Source organism: Xiphophorus hellerii, chromosome 15 (assembly GCF_003331165.1).
Source record: "Xiphophorus hellerii strain 12219 chromosome 15, Xiphophorus_hellerii-4.1, whole genome shotgun sequence".
NCBI lineage: Eukaryota > Metazoa > Chordata > Actinopteri > Cyprinodontiformes > Poeciliidae > Xiphophorus > Xiphophorus hellerii.
Window position 1 is genome coordinate 6,555,354 of NC_045686.1, and position 13,547 is coordinate 6,568,900.

The following is a 13,547-nucleotide window of genomic DNA, read 5'->3' on the forward strand; positions in this document are numbered from 1 at the left end:
ATCATCATTTTCTATTTGTTATTTTTTAGGCAAGCAGATATTGTCTCTGTGTGTGTCTTCTATTTTAGTTCTTAATTATTCATATTTTCATTATTAATTGTAACAAGTATTACATTATTTGTTTCATTATGTCCACTTCATGTCTTGTTTATTAATTATATTTGAGTAAACATCTCATCTACATTACTTTATTGTTTGCCTTATACTGTTGGTACATTTTTTTTGCCGATATAAGTTTTAATTTATTTCATTATCAGCTACTAACCATTGACTTTGGCTTGCATTTTATGTTGATTTTTATGATTTTATGGCAAAATGAAACATATTCAAATTTGCTACAATAAAAAAAAAATCACTTATGGTTATTTACATATAAACCGAGGTTGACGAAGTATGACATCTTCTTCAGAAAAGTGATTTATAGGATATAGCATTTTTTTTTTAATCATACACTATTAAAATGCTCACTTTCTTCATCAATTTAATGAGCTAAAACTGAATGTTAGAAAGTATAATCCAAATATTGATGATAGTAGCCTTTGATTTTTTTTCTTTTATTCCATTATATGAATTATGTTCTGAATAAAGTAAAGCTCATAAAATTGTTGCTAAAAATGAAGATAGTACTGACAAGCTTTTTTGTTTTTATTCTTTTTGTATCAATCCCGTGATGTAGTGTATTCTCCACTACACAAGGGGGCAGTACAGAAAATAAATTGCAGGGTTTTTTTCTTTACTACTTACTAAACATGGCTGCGCCCTTGGTACTCAGACGGGAATTATTCTCTTTAGCTAAAATATTAGGTGGAATTTCACAGTTGGTATGTTAACGATAACATTTCTTGTTTTAAACATCCTGTTTGAACAATTAAGAAACATTATTGCTCGTTGGATTGATAAAAATGGTCCTCGAATCCCCCATTTCGGTCACTCGTGGCTCCTTCAACATCACGAATGTCATAATATATAGATTTGTACCTAATTAACTTTATTGTTCACAGGGACCGAGAGGTTTGGGAGCTTGTTCCAATTACAAGAATTGCAGTCAAACTCGGTAAGTTTATTTTACTCTGTGCTGGCTTTCAGACAGTAATTAGTAATGTTACTACAGTTTTAACAGTTTTGAGTAGCTTCTTTTGTTAAGTTGTATGCATTTCTCAGGTTGAAAATGAGAAATAAAGGGAAACATATTAAGCATTACTGTAAGAAAAGTATTCAATGTTTAGGCAAAAGAAATGGAAAAAAAACAAAACAGATTTGATTCTGCAATACCTGAAAATTGTATTGAAGAGTTATCTTAAATCAAGGTCAGTAAAATGCAAAACACATTTGATGTGCCTATTTAGTGCAGCTTTAAAATCAATACTAGTAATGAGATTTTAATCAGGCTTCTATAATTAATACAGCTGTAATATTTCACTCTGTGCAGGTTCAAATTGCTACAGAGACCCAACACTTTCTTCCACACAGCCGCATATTTATCTTCAACTCGTTTTACAGCAAGTGGCATTTTTCTGTGTTTTAACCTCAAACTTAATTTTAAAAATATTTCTATCAAAGAGTGACGGTGTTAAATTTGTAATTTGTGGTCTTCTACGCAGATCACTGTCACAGACGAGCCCGACACTCTCTTCCAGAAGGTGGCTGTTCTGGTCAAGGCTCACGACAGAGCCGTGCTGGACAGCTATGAGTTTTTTGCCACGATGGCAGCTAAAGAGCTGGGCATCACTATGGGCAAAGTGTGAGTCTCAGTGGCAGGACATCAAAAGCTCATTTAAATATTATAAACACCTTGTAATGTCAAGATTTTTACTCCTCTTTTCTACCAGTTTTGAGCCTCCCAAGGATATAGAGAGACTGACGCTACTGAAGTCAGTGCACATCTACAAGAAGCACAGAGTTCAGTATGAGATGAGGACACACTACCGTTGTATTGAGGTGGAGGCTTCAGTTGTTAAGCAAAATTCAACCATGAACAGTGACAAAATGCAGTGATTTTAATAACTATTGTGTTCATCTTCTTAGCTACTGCATGTCACAGGCTGCACAGCACAAGTGTACCTTGAATACATCCAGAGGAATCTCCCGGAGGGTGTAGCCATGGAGGTGACAAAGGTAAGGAAGTGAAGAACCAGTAGAACAGCAACTTTTAGTTAATAATTTGTGCATGATATTTAATTATTCTCCTTTGTTCATATTTCAGACCGCTGTGGAGAAGATTCCAGATCATATTCTTGAACCCATGTGGAAAGATCACCCTATTGATGACAAATCCAGTAAATAGGTCATCTAATGCATTTTCTTTACTGGAAAAAGTGTAAGCGGTTGTACACAGGTAATGCTGTAATATTTCTAAACATAGCAGATTACTGAACTTTACCTTCATATTTTGTATCCACTTATTAATGTGTTAAGCACGTTATGTTCAGTTCATTTTTGTGTGTAAACATTCATTTCTAAGTAAAATTTTGAATCAAATCTTACATGGAAGTGTGTTTTTTTTAGTTATGATGTTGATATAATACACTGATTATCTGTTGTTGAAGTTGTTAATTTCTTTATATCATACTTGCATACAACAAAAGACCTGCACACATTTATTTTTTGTGTGTATTTATTAAATTCTTGGCACACCGACATCACAGTACAACGTTCTACATATGCAGCTTTTAGCAGTAATGAAAAAGAACATGCACACTTTAAATAAATTACGTAAGTTAATTAAAACATAGCTTGCTTATTAGCTATGTTAAACATGCAAAGTGTCAACATTTTTAGTTTGGACAACAGGTTAGATCATTTAAGGTATCAAAAGATTTTTGGGCCCATACACAGTCAAAATGAACTAAAATTGATTAGGCATAATAAATTGTCTTCTGTTTGTTAGATGCTCGGTAATCAGACAGAAATGGGCAACTCGTGATGCATTTTTACATACCAATGTCTGAAGTCCAGAGACTTATTTTCTTCTGAGAAGCAATAGCCTTTCATAATCACACATCATAAATCAAATTCAAATAAGAACATGCAAAAAAATCTTATTCTTAATTGTTAAAGAGCTTCTCCTCAGTTAGTCATTATTACAGCAATTTACAGAATTATTGCTGTGATAAATTTGAAAACTAGTTAATAAAAATGATAAATACTGAATTTATGAACACCTGTGTATATAAACCTTTCCCAACTTTTAATGCTTATTTTCAGTGGCACATAAGTGCAATATGGTCATCTGAACAGACTGTTTCAATTATCAAGTTAGCAGTGGTGCTCTTTCTTGAATGGGTCACCTTTGTAGATCATGTTAACTTTATATATATCAGAAAAGCATATAATTGCCAGTATTGTTTCTCACGATCAACCCACATTTTCCTGAAATGCAGAATTTGCATGCATGGCACTTAAAATACACCCATTCCAAATATTACATCTAAACAGCCTTTTGTAATTACAATACTGCACACACTGATATGTATTTTAATTGAGATGACAAATAGAATTTGATATCTTGTGCAGCTCCATAAAGTTTAAAGCCGTCAGTGCACTTTTCTTTACTGGGATGCCTCTGTTATTTCATTAAAAAAGGCACTGAAGCACTGAAGAGTTTAACCCATAAATATTCAGCATCTTTCCATATGTGATGAAACTCAAATATAGTTGTGCCTTCTGTCCTGAAAGAAAAAATCTCTGTCAAAGAGGCATTAAAGACACAAGACGAGGCTCACCTTGTCAACTGAGGCGTTGCGTTTTCTCAGGTGTCACGCTGCTGGTGAAGGAGAGGAGGGATGTAAGGGAGGGTCTGGGCTCCTGGGGCCAGGGAGGTTAACTGTACTGTGTGCCCCCCTTCAGGAGACAACAACAGTCAGTCTGTTATAATCAACCACAGTTAGAGACATGAGGGGGGACTGCAGAGGTGGAAGAAAGAGCAAAATAAAAAAAAATACTGAAAGAGCTGAAGAGATGGAGATAAACAGATGATGGGAGGGGGCTGCACCTGGAATAGAAACCCCCTTGGGTCTGCAGAAGGAGTTAATCATTCTGCAGCATCTCTATGGTTGGAAGTATAAAAACGCTCTCATCTAGAAGAGGATTAAAAGTCCTTGTTTGGGTAAAATAAATCATATGATTTCAATTGAGCAATGCTTGTTTTATTTGAAGAAATTAGCCATCCTGACCAAATAGGGCTCAAAGATGAACAGAAATAAGGAGCTTATCTTGTATACTTGACATTCCAATAACCAAATATATTTTTACTTATTTTAGTAATCTATTGATACAACTAGATGCTATAACTTTAAAAGCTACTGAGTGAGAAATAAGACCAGAGCTATTACAGTGCTGATATTGCCTAAGAACCCTGATCACATTTACAGCATACATCAATGTAACAGCATATCTTTTTTTTTTTCTTAAAACAGCCAGAAAATGTATAGTGTTAACTCATCTCAGTGAGTTTATCCTTTCAGGATGATATCCTCCTTTTAGACATGCTACCACTGATTCTTGTATCATGACATGAGCATTTCAAAGCCTTGATATTGGAGCGGTCCTACGTCCTCCAGTAACATTACTATTCAAAAACACTTCTTATAAAACTCGTTTTATACTCTCCAGTTAGCCTATATAGACATATTTGATTCTCTTTTCTTAAGCTAAGCTATGTAAACAGATGTGACAATATAATACATGTATGTGCTACATTACATACAATCTTTTTCCAAAACGGAAAAGTGTATAAAATATTTCCATATAAGCATTCATAAAGTTAATATCTGAAGTTACATGGATAAAATATATTCATGTAAATATAAAATATAGGCTCACACTGAAAATATTACTCATATTGTTCATTGTTTCTTGCAAACATATCCATATTTCCTGCATATTTTCATATTTGTAATAAATTCTGAAGTATATGTAGTATTTTATGCCACACCAACAAAAAGTAGCGCATAATTGTGAAGTAGAAAGTAGGAAAAAAATAAAACGGTGGGAGAGTACTATAAAAGACTGCAATTGCAGTGAAAATTGGTTTATTCAAATGGGGGTGAAAACTAATGGACATCCACATTTTTATTTGTTAAAAAGTTTGAAAAATAAGCATTATTTTCCAGTTCACAATTGTATGCTACCTTGTATTTGTCTACCACACAAAATCCCAATCACGTTCATTGGAGTATGTGGTTGCAACGTGACAAAATGGGGAACCGTTCAGTAAGCATGAAGACTTTTGCAAGGCACTGACATGAAAATCGCCTCAAACTCTCAAACTTGTTTGTGAATAACAAATAAGGAGAAGTAGAGTTTATTAATTTTTTGTTTTATTTTTGTTTTCTTTCACGACTGTCTCATATCTGAAACGTTTTCATAAAACACATTCACAGGTTCACAAAAGTGATGTTAATTACAGTGAATAATGAAGTAACACCTCAAAAATCTAAAACAGAGTTAAGAGTAACTTCTACTTAACTAAAGTGAATATAAATAAAATTGAATTACTGTATAAATTTCTTCAGTATACTATTTATGTATAATGCTTTAGTGTCATTTCACAATAGATTGCTGGAAACAACATGAATCTTTCAAATAGCAGTCCTCATAACTTAAAATAGCTGCACATTTAAGATATTATAAAAGTAAATATTCACGAATACTTGACAAATTCAATGTCGTCTTATCACTTGACAAAATGAGCAAGTGTTTAACAATATCTGTTGCACTATTTTGAGACATAATACATAACTATCTTGATGTAACAAAAGGAAATACAAGGGAGGTCCAGGGTGTAACATTAATCCTTGAGGGTACAGTACTTTTTTCTCCCTCTTCTCCCACCTTTAAATATACAGTGTCACCATTTTTTTTGTCTTTATTTATAAATCAGGAAAAATGTTAAGGCTAACAGGTGACAAGAATAACAGAACATTTACGAAACATTTTTTTTTCCTCTTTGAGAACAACGAGTTCAACTACGAACAGCTTTTAACAATATCAAAGTCTCTGCAGTGCCAACATTATTTATGAGCAACACAATGTGTTAATGCTTTCACACTGCCAAGTTATGCATCATGTTATGTGGAACAAGTAAGTTTCCTTTCTTCGCCAGAAAACAATACCAATAATACTTGGCCACAGACTGTTTTATAGATATTCAATGCTGTATGATACATAGTTCAGGGACGATTCATTCCCTTCTCCATTTTAGGCCAGTCCTGCAATAACAGGTAGTCATTCTATAGATTTTAGACTGTGTTAAAATCGGCGGCCACCAGGGGGGCCTGGCCACCTCTGGCCTCTGCCAGGTGGGGGGTGAGGCGGAGGAGAGACCGGTCCATTGTGGTAGCTGTGTAAAAGGATAAAATCACACATTGGATACTTGGCTTTGGCCAATAGGGGGCAAACTCTGGTAAGAGCAGCCATCTCTAAACTATTCTCAATCAACTCTGTACATGTGAGAAGCAAAGGAAGTGTTTTTCAGTTCTGTCAGTCATGCACCGTTAAAATAGCTTGGCTTCATGATGCTAATAAATTTCCATATTTCTATTTAAAGACTCAATTAACAACTAGCTAGAGGTTTGTTGTCATAAGGCATATAATAATAATGCTGTCATTTTGTTCTAGCATGAGATCAAATTCCAAACAAATATGGGAAAGTTATATTTATAAATAAAGCAGGTTTAAGAGAAAAAGAAGACTTTAGAATCTTTACTCAGGGCTTTTCCACCAAACAGGTTCCAGTTGAAAAGCATGGCTGGTGCTACAGCCAGTTCTTAACTGGGGTCGAAAAAGAACAGCTTTGCTTCTCCACCACCGCAGAGCCAAATCACAGTCATGTCATTATGTCTTTATAGACGTCTCATCCAGTTAAAGTTTGATTCTTCCCGTTTTATTATGCTTTTGCAAAGAATCGTAGTGTGCAGACAATTTAACCACTAATGTTATGCCAGGATCCTTGCAAAAAGATGCCCTAGCATAATATCTCTGTATAAAACAAGCTCTGTTTGTGAACACTTTGTGTATTTTACTCTTTTTAATTTGACCAATCAACACCAAAACAAAACTGATGGTCCCAGTTTTTAAAGTCCACCGCCTGACTGTGTCAGTGGAAACACAATAAACTTAGCAGGCTTTAGCACCAGTTAAACATTAGAACAGGTTGGGAGGAAAAGGTCTCAGAGAGTAAAGGATCTCATAAGTGTGACAACAAAGAGGGAATAAATGTGAAACGACGAGTTAACGTGTAAATTAGAGCTGAAACAAGTCTTACCCTCTTGGTCCGCGAGGGAGGAAATGGCGTGGAGGGCCAGGTGGTGGCATGCCTCTGCCTCGTGGGTGTGGTGGGCGCCCTCTGAAACCAGGGTGACATGGAGGTGAGAGTGGAGGTGGTCCATGCCTTTAAAAAAACAGAACAAGCAAAACCATGAATGTTTCGGTGAACAAATAAGATCATTTCTTGATCCTGTTCATTGTTGAAACAAATCTAAGCTCACTTACATACCAAATCTTTTACTATAAAAAAGTGAATGAGCAAGGACAGAGCGGAAATATATGTGATATTTCTATAACTTGCCAAAAAATAACTTGAAAAGAAATAATACAAAGATTTTGGAGATACATCTTTAAAAAGAAAAACTTGGATTAAAGTTATGAATTGGACCCATCTGTCTGGAATGTACCTGAAGATGATGATGTGAATCGACACTAAAAAGTAAACTGAACTACATTTATGTACTGTATAAAATAGTGTCAGGAAGTTACCTTGGCATGGGTGGAAAGGGGGCTCGGAAGTGCATAGGGGGTGGAAGTGGAGGAGGAGGGGGAGGGAGGGGAGGTGGAGGACCCATCCCCATTGGTCCACCTCTCCCACGATGACCTCTGAGGTCTGGATAAGGTCGCATCCTCCCCATTCCTCTGCAACAGAAAGGCATAGGGTCAACTTCTACTCCCCTCATGGACTGTATCAAACAAAAAGAGTTAAACATTAAACTAACACCTAGAGAGAGTACATGGGCAAAACTCTGGGCACACTTGTAAACATATCCAAATGAATACCTGATGGGTCCAAATCCATTCATGGCTCCATCTTTCCCTCGGCCTCTCCCATGTCCTGGTGGACCAAAAGCTTTAATTACGCCTCGGCCCCCTCGCATACCGCCTCGGCCCATACGCCCCCCACGACCACGGCCTTTGGATCCTCGTCCTCTGCGACAGGAAGACAGAAACCACTCCTCCAGTTCAGAATAAACAGTGCTTCATATTTACAATAAACGTTCATAGTTAATAGTTTTTTTTGTTTTTTTTATCATAACAGAAAAATCTGTTCTATGGTTTGAAAATGGGAAAGTTTTACATAACGAGAAAGATTTTTATTTTTGAGGCGTTGAGCGTTGTTATGCAGTGATCCCTTTAAGAGATAAAAAGACCACTGGTGAGTAATGCTTGTTCACTGTAGCTTGTAAAACGTTTGTAGAGTATTTCGCTGAATATCAAGCATGTCAGATATTTATAAATGACGGTGCTCACATCAAAACAGAATACTTTACTGTGTGTTAAATGCCACAGAAAACAATGCCATTTTGTGCATTCACACATGTGCTTCTAGATAGCTGTAAGGTCTCACTAGCTGATCATGTTGTCTTCACAACTATATCAGAAGTCTAAAAGATGTCACAGGACAGACCTGGAATTGAAGTCACCTGAACCTCTCTGGGATTCATTCTTAGACATTTTGGGATTCTGTTCAGGGTCTGAATCCATCTGAAAACAGTCAGACAGGACAATTACCATTACAAAGATGATTATTTATCTTAATTTGAATGTTAATATCAGATAAATTAATAAAGATAAGTAAGCCACAATAATCTAAAACAATACACCTACTGTTCAAGAACACTTTCTGCTTTATAATTAAAGTCTAGAACAAAAAAAAAGATAATCATGCATAAAATTTCTAGATATCCCCTGCAGCTAAAAGGTGATCAAGCATGATACAGACAGATAACATCTAATTTTGCTGGGTTTTTTTAATAACATTTTTTCTTAGATAGTGATGAGGAAGTGCTCATAAATTTGCTGTGGTATGTGCTGGCTAGAGTAGCAGAGAACTATTAAAATAACAAATTAAAAAATGGGCCACTGTTACGCATATATCATAAAAAATAGAGGTCATCATTAAACTTATATTCAGAGATTACCATAAAATGAGTAATAACCCCTAAAACTATTTGAGAAAATATGCTTTCTTTGGCAGACTTATTGTAGAGATACTGTATAAATATATCATCCGGGTGACTCCTGATCCAAAGCGGACCAGTGTGACCAGATGATCCTGTAATCTGAGAGGTTGGTTGTCCACAAGAACCTCAAGCAGATAACAAACTGAGGGTGAATTACAATAACTTTGTTTGTATTTCTTTTGTTCCTTCTTTGTATTTGTTTGAAAGAGCCTCGATGTTTCATAACACAAATAATGGATGAGGAACATTAGGGAGTGGCTGTCTTTATTTTAAACAAGTTCCTACATATTTTCCAAACTCAAATTTCAAGAGTTATTGTTATTGTTTTAGTTAATTTAAATTATGAATACTAATCTTTTTACACTAATCTGCAAAGGTGGATGGATTAATAATGAGATGGACAAATGGATGGAGAGAGGAAGAATTACTGATAGATGTGTGGATAGACAGCAGGACAAGGAATAAAATCTAAAAGTATCTATCTGTATTCAATATTTGTATCCCATACTGGAAAATGGACATGACGATTCCATACTTTCCCAGAATGTTTCTGAACTTTGTTCAATTATCATCTGACAAAGAGAACCCCCTACTGCTCAGCACTATCTTGGAAATGCAACACAACACATAGATTTACACATTTAAAAACAACATACCATAAATTATTATAAGCCCATTTTATTTCATCTCTTATTTGATATAAGTATTGTTGAGTATTTCAGCAAAAATATTATTCCGGGACCTAAAAGGGTTTTTACTGTACACAATGTACGGTACAGTTTCTGAAGTCTTGATTTCTGGTACACCGAACACACCACAAATTTATAGTTTTAACTTCCAGATTATGGGAAATACTTAGCTGTTGCTTTTTTTAATAGCAAACGGGAATATTTCTCGTTGTCTATGAGGGAATACGCCTGGTATGTTAGATTCAAGTGTTAACCGCCGCTGTTATTAGTTCGTTTTTGGCTAATAAAAATACTCAAAAAATACATGACATAAAAATGTAACCTTTAAGTTAAGTAGAGTAACTATGGATAGAGGACACCTCGAAAGTAATGGAAGCATTCTTATCTTGATCTTAACGGGCAGCTGGTGCAGTATTAGCCTGTAATATTTATCCTGTAGCAACTAATACGACTTGGATACAGCTAATATGTTACACAATCCCTCGCAACATGTGTCAACATATAATACCATCACCTGGTCAGAAGAGGTTGGATTAAACTTTCCAAAAAACGTTGAAAGGCTCTGGCTAATTCCTGGAATTAGCTAAAATCCCTAACTAAGTAAGTCAATGTCTTCTGTGTTATGGAGCGAATTTCTAAACATTTTGTTAACAATAGCCCAATTAAAAGTCAAAAATAAAAACTGGGTGTGTAATGAGGACAATTAAAGCTAAGCAGAAAAGGGGCGTTTCTGTTATTTTCTAATTATTTCCATTGCTTCGGGCAAATGAAAAAAGGAGGCAATACTTACCCCTATTGGTCGTACAAGCAAGATATATATTTCTTTTAAAAAAGGGTATTAAATGTTCTACTTGCTAGTCAAAATAAAAATATTTTAGAAAAATAAAAATATAGGTATAGAAAATTTCCAACAGGTCCTATAATTCCTAAGCGTTTTGAAATGGCGGCTTCGCCAGACATCCTAGGTTGAGATTTCTTTGTGTGAGAGACGTCATGGTTAGAGTCCCGCCCATTGGGATAAGTATTGATTTTGATTGGCTAATCGTCACCTGCCTTCCAAATACTTTTATTTTGATTGGCAGAATTTTCTAGCGTGAAAGTAATTGTCTGCCTCTTCAATACTGAATCACATTGAATCACAAGTTAAATAGATATTTTCATTGAATACTTAGAGAATTAATTATTTTAGAAACAGAAGGAAAAAATACAAAAATACTTACAGATGATAGGCTCAAAATGAAAGTGTCTTCTCTGTTTTAGAGGCGTTTAGAAATTGTTAACCTGAACTCAGCTTATATATTTGCACTTCATAGCAACACAATATTTACCTAAGAATCTTTTACACTATCTCAGTCATTTAAAAAAGGGGATTAAATCAGGATTTGAAAATTATGTTTTGGGTTTTTCTTTACTTCCAGTGAGCAAAATTTAATTTAAAAAATAGCAACGTTGTTTTTCATTCCATCTACAGTTCTACCAAATTTGAGGAGGAAAATGAGAAACATAATTTGTCTAAAAAAAAACTTGCCAAATACCCAAACAATATTTACATAAAAATCACAAAAACTGTGAATGTAAAAATGATCAAACTAAGACAGATCCTGAGTTCATAATGACGTCTGGATAACTGAACAGAACCACAATTTCAACGAATTATTTTATTGAAAACTTATCAAAAAACAAGGAAGAAAGGGTGAACACAACAGCTATTATTGTTAAAAAATTGTTGTGCGACTCAAATACTTTGAACAGCCTTGTTATTCACACAAACACAAACTAATGGCTTTGCAAACAGAAAACGTGAAAACATTAGAACAAAACACAATTAAGGGATTCAAATCATTGGAAAGATATGTTCTCTCTTATGTCTGTTCAGCAAAAAATAATAATAGCAAATAGTTTGGCCAAGTTCATTCTATTCTAGTAACAACTAAATCGCCTATACTGTATACTAAAAATTGAATTCACAATTCCAGAAAAGGGGCAGCCTCATATATATACTTTCCAAGTATTTGTATGATACTTTCCAAGTGCCCAAACAATATTTACATTAAAGAAAAAACCCAAAAGACTGTCAAGTAAGAGAGACTTCAAAGTTATTATGATGAAAAATGAAACATCTAAGTTCAAAAAGGGGTCCATGATGAGAGATGGTATGTTGCGTAAAAGCGCTCCACGGTGCCTCCATTACGCACGGCTCAGGATCTCAGAGAGCTTGTTGATGTACTCGATGGTGTATTTAAGCGTCTGGATCTTGGTCAAGGGCTGGCCTCTCTTGCTGTAATCCGGCGGAAGGAAGTCGCGGAGCTGGTGCAGAGCCTCTGCCAAGCTTCTCATCCGCATCTTCTCCCTCTCGCTGGCCTTCATGCGCCTTTTCACGGACATCTTTGTTTTGCTCTGCCTTTGCCCCGGCGAAGTCTCTTTGCGTCCGGCGCAGACAAAGGATAAATCCTTATTCTCCTGTTTGGAGATGGGGAAGCAAATCTCCGGTGAGGAACACAGCGAAGAATCCAGGGGGGACTCCGGACAGACGGACTCCGGATTTTCTCCAGAGGCACTCTCAAGGATCTCCCAATCAGATAGGATAGCAGCCGTGACAGCTTCCAGATCCATGTTAGAAATCCAGACTACTGCTCAGCGAGGCGGATGACAGGCGACTTGAGAGAATGTGAGCTTTTTTTTTTTTTTTTTTTTTCTCGCCAAACGCGTTTTATATAGAAGCAGATCTCCGGACCTTTATGGGTTCACAACTTCAGAAAAAAAAAAAAAAAGTTCAAAGAACAACTAAAGTGCCAAAATGAGACCTTCCCGAAGGGACTTGGTTCGTTATCACCGTGGTGTGAATAAGGCCAAACAGACGGCTAATGTGATAGAAAGAAAAATAATTAGATTCCTTCTGTGGGAAATTACTCTAAAGTCTGCACAGCGACAATTATCAGTTTGATGTGATGTGTCTTAATGAAGACTGCCGTTTCACCTGAGACATTCACACCACTCTGACAAGTCAGCCCTGCGTGTGTCCTCACTATACAAACAAACACCACGTTGGAGCTCATCACTTTCTTCGTGAAAGGTTAATTCTACAGGATAGATAAAGGTCAAAATCACAACAGCTACAGTCCAATCATTGTGTAGACACCTACACTTTTGAAAAGTTACCTTGAAGTGTGCCGTTTTCTAAAATGTAGACATTCTTTATGATGGAAGCCATTCTTACTTATTCCAAAACTTTTATTCTAAGAGAATTAAGTTGAAATCAGTAGGACTCTTTTTGCGGGGATGTTATTTGGGCAGAGGATGCAGCTGTCACCAGAACTTCTGCCAGACCTTTCATGTCTGAAAAGGTGTGAGCCCTCACTCAGGATCAAGGGGACACAACACTGCTCTGTTGTTTAAAAAACAGTGGCTTTAGCATCTTCTGTCCCTGCTTCCTTCAGCTGGGGGGGAGTAGTTGGAGAAAATAAGATGAGCAACTATTACGTCTTTTCCAGAGGAGCTTAAAATTCAGAATCTATGGACAACTTCTGTTTAATAGAAAAGAAAAGGTTTTCCAACTCAAATCGTTTCCTCTCCGAATCCCAGACTCAAGTTCCTCTGGTTCACATTTCAATTCTTCAAATAAAAA

The 13,547-nt window shown here is 35.9% G+C and overlaps 2 protein-coding genes across 2 annotated transcripts; one reads left to right on the plus strand and one right to left on the minus strand.

Moving 5' to 3' along the window:
- The first annotated feature begins 703 nt into the window (after window positions 1-703).
- Window positions 704-2,483, plus strand: mrps10 (mitochondrial ribosomal protein S10). The gene is made up of 7 exons (XM_032585900.1): window positions 704-821; window positions 1,002-1,054; window positions 1,430-1,499; window positions 1,602-1,741; window positions 1,830-1,938; window positions 2,026-2,115; window positions 2,204-2,483. Exons 1-7 carry the CDS (start codon window positions 750-752, stop codon window positions 2,282-2,284), a joined length of 615 nt encoding a protein of 204 aa, XP_032441791.1. The 5' UTR covers window positions 704-749; the 3' UTR covers window positions 2,285-2,483.
- Window positions 2,484-11,565: 9,082 nt separating this feature from the next.
- Window positions 11,566-13,320, minus strand: msgn1 (mesogenin 1). The gene has a single exon (XM_032585906.1). The coding sequence runs from the start codon at window positions 12,533-12,535 to the stop codon at window positions 12,110-12,112; it is 426 nt and encodes a 141-aa protein (XP_032441797.1). The 5' UTR covers window positions 12,536-13,320; the 3' UTR covers window positions 11,566-12,109.
- Between the last annotated feature and the right edge of the window lie 227 nt (window positions 13,321-13,547).

What these genes read in the sequence shown, in the direction of transcription:
- mrps10 (XM_032585900.1), top strand. Translation starts at nt 750, where the DNA reads ATGGCTGCGCCCTTGGTACTCAGACGGGAATTATTCTCTTTAGCTAAA. An exon ending in TAGGTGGAATTTCACAGTTG is followed by an intron (nt 822 to 1,001) that starts GTATGTTAACGA and finishes TATTGTTCACAG; the next exon opens with GGACCGAGAGGTTTGGGAGC. An exon ending in AAGAATTGCAGTCAAACTCG is followed by an intron (nt 1,055 to 1,429) that starts GTAAGTTTATTT and finishes CACTCTGTGCAG; the next exon opens with GTTCAAATTGCTACAGAGAC.
- msgn1 (XM_032585906.1), bottom strand. Translation starts at nt 12,535, where the DNA reads ATGGATCTGGAAGCTGTCACGGCTGCTATCCTATCTGATTGGGAGATC.